This window comes from Phalangium opilio, unplaced genomic scaffold, assembly GCF_054372755.1.
Source record: "Phalangium opilio isolate 3A_F unplaced genomic scaffold, DU_Popi_V2 ptg000032l_1, whole genome shotgun sequence".
In the NCBI taxonomy this organism is placed as follows: domain Eukaryota; kingdom Metazoa; phylum Arthropoda; class Arachnida; order Opiliones; family Phalangiidae; genus Phalangium; species Phalangium opilio.
The window spans coordinates 2,737,070-2,743,660 of NW_028324159.1; the positions used below are offsets into that span (position 1 = coordinate 2,737,070).

Sequence of the window (6,591 nt, forward strand, 5' to 3'; positions counted from 1 at the left end):
ACGCGCTTCTTAAATGTATATCCAAATGTCTTTTCCATTTTTTTATTTATTATTGTTGCCTTATATTTATCTCTACGTACATTAAAAGGAACGGCTACTTTAATTCTTTTTGATTGATTATGAATACTTTCAAATATGGAGTCAAAATTTACAATATTTTCATTTATTCGATTTTGAAGACTTATGCCCTTTACTTTCACGATAGTTTTGTTGTCTGTAGTTTTCAAGGCGTAACTTTTTGGAGCATTGCAAACAAATTCTAAAATTGATTCCTCTCTCAATTCGTTTACCCAACACCCCAAGTTAATACCGGTGGGTGGTATGTAGTCCCCCTCTTTTGTAACAAAGATAGAAGGATTTTTCTTGGAATTATGACTCAACGCAACAATTAACTTTGAAGTCTAATGAGCCTTATATATGCTTTACTATACTTAAACTACCTTTGCAAAAAAAAAATCTAATATCACCTCCGTCATACATTGTATAGATAGTAGTTATTGGAAAAATAGACCTCCTATAGTTTCACACGCAAAGATCACGGGTAACATTAGGTCGATTGGTAGCGTATTGGCTGCTAAATATGGAATTCGAAAGATCCTGGTTCGATTCCAGCTATCGGTAAGTAACCTTTCAATCGACCTAATGTTACTTTAGCCAAATATTTTTATCTAATTAACAGTAGGTATTTAAAGGGAAATTTTTAAAAATTAAGGGCCTATACAGCATTCAGTTATTAACTTTTAAACATCTCTTCATATATTTACAATCAATATGGAATCTCGTTCAGCCATGTCTTTGAGATCCATTGCCGTTAGAGCCTTAGTAGTAACAATGGAATTCGTTTTAGCTAATACGGAGCAAACCTTTAATGATATTAAGAAAAGAGTTCCACGCCAACTTTGGGGAGTATCTGAACGGGTATTTTGGAAAGCGGCTATTGGTGAGCGAGGGAACCTGGACGAAGAGGATCTATATCCCGAAAAAATACCAAATTGGCTTTGGATCATGGAATCAGAAATAGAATTCGAAGTGGATAATCGCTTGACTTTTGCTATTTTTGAAAAACATGGAGAAAAGGTGAAAGGAAATGCCAACGTAGAGTTTGCAGAGACTGTTTTGTCTTTTTTAGCGATATGGACGAACCAAACACGAAATATCTAGCGGTAAAAACTCATACAGTAGTGCATCGAGACGACATGATGGTAGAAGTAATTTGAGACGTTCAGAAAAGTTTCTGTAGTAATTGCATAAAAAAACCTTTATTTAATATGTATAGTGAGGAATTTTGTTCACATAATACAGGCTGGCATACTATTAGCAATCGTAGATCATTTACATTTAGAGACCAAGAAGAGGTAACTCATACTAAAGTGGCTCGTGTATCTTTTTTACATTAAATTTTTTTTACGGAAATGAATAATATGTATAGTAAATTGTAATATAATAAACTTACATTCTCAGTCAGCTACATTGTTTTCATTTCTAGAGAAAAGGATTTTACATCTCGCATTCCTAGCGAAAGGGTTTTACAGCTACCATTTCCAGTTAACAGGATGGTATGACTTTTGTTTCATAAGAAAAGGGTTGGATTTTCTGCCGTTTAAGACAACTAAATAGATGAAGCTCTATACGCATTGCTAATTTAACTGAAGAGGAGGAGGAGTTCGTTTATTTTTCGTTCATTACCCATTTTTGTCATGTATATTGATCTTATTTTAGTGGCTAACACCATGGATGAAAAAAACTAACAGGGATAAATCACGGCGGTAAAATGTTTGTTCGAAACGCATCCTCGCGGCCGAAATTATAAGAACCGGAAACATTCAATTTACCGATTCAATCACGGGGTCAAGTCGGTTGTTGTTTCGTCTGCTTTTTGTACCCACGTAATCGTAACCGGGAATGTTTGCTGTTCTCGCGGTTACGGCGAGCTCAGCCGCCGGCGGCTCGGGAATCGGGATTCCGCTGATACCTAGTCAAGGCTTAGTGTAGTTTTCAAGTCTACTATTATTTGCAGAGCTATTTTTCTGTTGAAATTAAAAAAAAACTTATAATATTTAGTTGAAGACTTTAAATGACTCGAAAAGTTTCGAAACTTTAGCTTTAAAACGTTGAATATAACGTATGCAAGTTACCAACCCTAACAAATCATACGAAGATTCTCAAACGTCTAAAGTTGGAATCGACATTTTTAAATTAAAGTTCCCGAGGTTACCACGAGATGGCAAAATTTCTATAAATCTACTTCCGAATTTGAATCGGTAAATGAGCTAAAAAAATAAAATCGAAATCAAATCTGGCAGCTTTGTTGGTAACAAACGTGTTTCCCTCTTAGTAATGTAAAGTCTACGAGTTTGATTTATCCCTGTTAGTTTTTTTTCATCCATGCTAACACCCTGTCACGTTTATAACTCATAACGATAGTTCACTTATACAATATTTTTCTCGAAATTTGTTAAAGTGCACATTTCGAAAACTAGGCACCCCAAAACTAATTAAAATATAGCAAAAAATGTTACCTTTCAATGTGAATATATGTATTCCTTATTTAAGTTGATGATCACAAAAACAAACGTGGTTTTTACTCGAAAATTACACGCTTGAAACCACTATATCCACACAAATTAAATTTTACACTCGTACTTAAAATCATTTTCATCAAAAACTTTAAACCAAGTTGAAAACAAAAAGCTTTTTTTAAAAAATTATGACCATTTTTCTATTGAAATTTTAGATAACTTGTAAGACCTCTAAATGACCGTCTTTAACTGATTTCTAAGAAACTTCCGATTCCAAGAAGTGCTTGTAACAGTAAAATCACGTGCTATAAACGTTCTAGTACACAATTTGTAATTGGTTAGTTTTTTAAACCTTCTACCCAGATGGTTAAGTCAGCCAATAAGCTTAGCACTTCTTAATACAAACATAGGTCTTTCAATTTATATTTTATATAGCTGACTTGTAATATTCCATAAGAACAGGACGTGACTTTGTAAATATCGCCTTCGTTCTATGCCATTAGAAAATGCTTACAACGTCGACCCTAACTTTAACAATAGAAGATTGTAACAAATAGTCCCAATATAACAATAAAAACGTTTGTATCATTAGAGTAAAACTTAAGGCAAATATGACGTTATTCGTCGAACTGTTATAATAGACGTCATTCGTCGAACTGTTATAATAGACGTCATTCGTCGAACAGTTATAATATAGGCGCATTGATTGGTTGAATTAGATATGACGTCATTCGTATTACTCTTTTTTTGGAGATCACCTAAACTTTGAGGAAAAACTATATTAGGTAGGAACTCAAAGTCGAAATCGTCATTTCTTAACCGCTTTAAAATGAACCAAGTTCACAATATTTCGGAGAAAGTAGAAGTTTGGGTTGGTAATATCACGACCCCAAAGGTATATTTTAGACGTACTGACACTCGTGTACAAATATCATTAAAGAAACACGTTTGGTCTAATATTTGGGAGTTTTCCAACGAAATCGACGCTTTCTTCAAAGGAAATTCGCCGAGGTTTTCCGTCTGGCTACATCCAACTACTACCAATTTAAAGCTAGAATGCTTCGTAAACCGCGAAGGTCATATATTTGACATTAGAAAATACACGAGAGGATGTCGAGAAAAATACAACATTTTGTACGCTACAATCGGGGGCATTTCCTTTAACCAATCTAGTTGGGATTATTTGAAGAAAATTAAAGCCCTCATAGACTTAGAGCTACACGAAAAAACAAGAGCCGTTGAAACTATGAGAGAAGCGATTCTGAAAAACGTAACGGAAATCTTATTGGAGATGACCCAATGCTGCGACAATACCTCTTGCCAAAACAAAATAGCCTACGATATTATGTGCGAGTCCGAAGAAACTGACTGGAACGAAAGGGTTGAAAAAAACCTAGTGAAAGCTTTAAAAGTAATTAACTACGATAATGTCATTGAAAAGTTTCGCAAAGATTTTGGTACTAATTTACCTATTGATGAACCATTTCTTTACAACTACATTGTAAACGATGTAAATGATTTGAAAACTAAACTGATATATATTTGAAGGCATTGAATAAAACGTATTATAGCCAGTTCGTGTTGTTGAATAAATAATCCCTATTACTGATTAGTCACACGCAAGGTATGAAAACAGAAAGGTTAATGTTTGATGTTACCGAGGGAAAACACCTCTTAATTCTTTAAAAGGACAGTCTCAGGATAAAAAACTAAAGGGATAGTCTCAGTATAGAATCTAAGTAAATAGTAAGAATTTAACAATAGAATTTTTCCTGGAATTGAATAGTACGAAACTAGCGCCGCGCGATCGGAGTTAAAATGGGGGAAGGAACTCGCGGCGCGCGCGGGAAACCCCGCAGGGGTGAGGCTCAGGGGGAAGGAACTCGCGCGCGGGGATCTCGCGAAGATTCACTGCGGCGGCGGCGAACAATTCAAACCATTGAAATATGCTAATTTTAGTTCCCACGCTCCTAATTTATACCTCTACCGTGGTACGAAATGTAGCCCTATACTACTAGCGTAGGTCCCACAATTTATCAAAAATTACGGGACATCATGGTTCCAATCTAACCGGCCGACAAAACGTATGCCGAGTTAATTTTTGCGATGAACAATCACTATAATCCTACGCCCAAAGAAATTACACAGCGCTTCTGGTTTTACAGTCGTTCACGCAAAGCAGGAGAAACTATAGCCAATTTCGTAGCTGAACTCAAAAGATTATCGGAACATTGTAAGTTTGAAATTGACAATTCTCGCGACATCATGATACGAGACCGCATTGTCATGGGAATAAATGACTTACAAACACGAAATCGACTAATGGAAGAAGAACCGCTCACCCTCGCGAAGGCTATAGAAATCGCACAACGCATTGAAATCGCGGAACGTGATGTTAAATTAATGAGCAACGGTAGTCTACAGGAAAAACCAGTCCTCAATAACTACACTAATCACCAGACAAGGTCAACACCCAATACACGACCAAAAGGGAAGCCAAACAATCCACAAAAACAAGTCACTTCTCCAAAAGGAAACGTTCCTCTCGAGCTACAAACACGAGGAAATGGTAGATGTTTCCGCTGCGCCGGCAACGAGCATCGCACATCAGCCTGTAAATACGCCAACGCTACATGCGGAAAATGTAAAAAAATTGGTCATCTTGCCAAAGCTTGTTTAAGCATGACACGAGGCAGGGCATCAGCCACCGCTCATCACGTAGATAACCAGGTTGATGGCTCTGAGGTCGCCAACGAATATCAATTATATGACGATCAAGACTACCATCTCAACTATATGCACAATAACAATGAAGATATTATGGAAGTCCCAGCACCATGTTTTTTGACATGCAATGTAAATAAAACACCCATACGTTTCGAAATCGATTTGGGATCGGGCTACACCATAGTTTCCGAAGAAACCTATCGGAAAATACCTTCCAATTCAGCGCCAGAACCATTTACAAGAAGTATTTCCGTCTACACCCGGCATAAAGTAGACATGCTTTTCATCACCAAGGTAGAAGTTCAACACGGTGACATCACCGAACATCTTCCCCTCGCGGTCGCCAAAGGCAAAGGTCCAAGTCTCTGTGGCCGTCGTTGGATATTCTCTTCGCTCAAACTTCTTGAACACTTAGTTCACTACGCGGATGCCCCAGAGCCATCCATGGAAACGATTCTAGACAAACACAAAGAAGCCTTTTCACCTGGTTTGGGTCACTTGAAGGGGGTACAAGTACACCTACACAGAAAACCGGAGATTCAACCGCGTTTCTTTAAAGCAAGAACCTTACCATATAGCCTCAGAGACAAGGTCGAGACGGAACTAGACAGGCTAGAAGCTCTTGGCATTATAGTTCCTTAACCATATTCCGACTTCGCCGCGCCCATCGTCCCTGTATTAAAACCAGGAGGAGCGGTGAGGCTCTGTGGTGATTATAAACTTACTGCCAACCGCGCCATTGACGCCGAAAAATACCCACTTCCTAGGGCCAATGACATTTTCGCTGCTATGAGTGGTTGTACGATCTTCACCCGCCTCGATCTCCGGGAGGCGTACAGCCAATTTGAATTAGATGAATCCTCTCAGGACTTAGTCACCATCAACACGTCAAAAGGTCTATATAAATACACACGCTTACCATACGGAGTTTCCTCCGCATCAGCCGTATTTCAACGCGCCATGGAGACACTCTTTCGCAACAGAGCTCGCACATATCCCTTCCAGGATGACCTGTTGCTCGGATGCGTTAACACAAAGGAACACTTAAGGGAAGTGGATGAGGTTCTGACGATCCTACAAACAGCGGGTCTCAAACTCAATTTATGAATACATCAATCAACTTTCTGGGCTACGTATTGGATACCGAAGGCATTCACCCTCAAATGGAAAAGCTTCGGGCCATCTCCGATGCCCCGGAACCCTCGAATGTTGTTGAACAGTTGCGAGCCTTCTTAGGTCTCATAAATAATTACGCCAAATTTGTACCACAAAACGCGACACGTCTCGCTCCCCTCTATGATCTCCTTCATAAGGACCAGCCATGGCTATGGACGAACCAACACGT

At 38.3% G+C, this 6,591-nt stretch overlaps 1 protein-coding gene across 1 annotated transcript; it reads left to right on the plus strand.

Annotated features, from left to right (window-relative positions):
- Nucleotides 1-789: 789 nt before the first annotated feature.
- Nucleotides 790-6,353, plus strand: LOC149685280 (uncharacterized). Its single transcript, XM_089870992.1, has 6 exons — nt 790-1,077; nt 2,203-2,261; nt 4,133-4,143; nt 4,379-4,510; nt 4,657-5,871; nt 5,935-6,353. The coding sequence occupies exons 1-6, from the start codon at nt 790-792 to the stop codon at nt 6,351-6,353; spliced, it is 2,124 nt and encodes a 707-aa protein (XP_089727118.1).
- The last annotated feature ends 238 nt before the right edge of the window (nt 6,354-6,591 follow it).

What these genes read in the sequence shown, in the direction of transcription:
- LOC149685280 (XM_089870992.1), top strand. Translation starts at nt 790, where the DNA reads ATGTCTTTGAGATCCATTGCCGTTAGAGCCTTAGTAGTAACAATGGAA. An exon ending in TTGAAAAACATGGAGAAAAG is followed by an intron (nt 1,078 to 2,202) that starts GTGAAAGGAAAT and finishes TTTAAATTAAAG; the next exon opens with TTCCCGAGGTTACCACGAGA. An exon ending in AGACAGGCTAGAAGCTCTTG is followed by an intron (nt 5,872 to 5,934) that starts GCATTATAGTTC and finishes TATTAAAACCAG; the next exon opens with GAGGAGCGGTGAGGCTCTGT.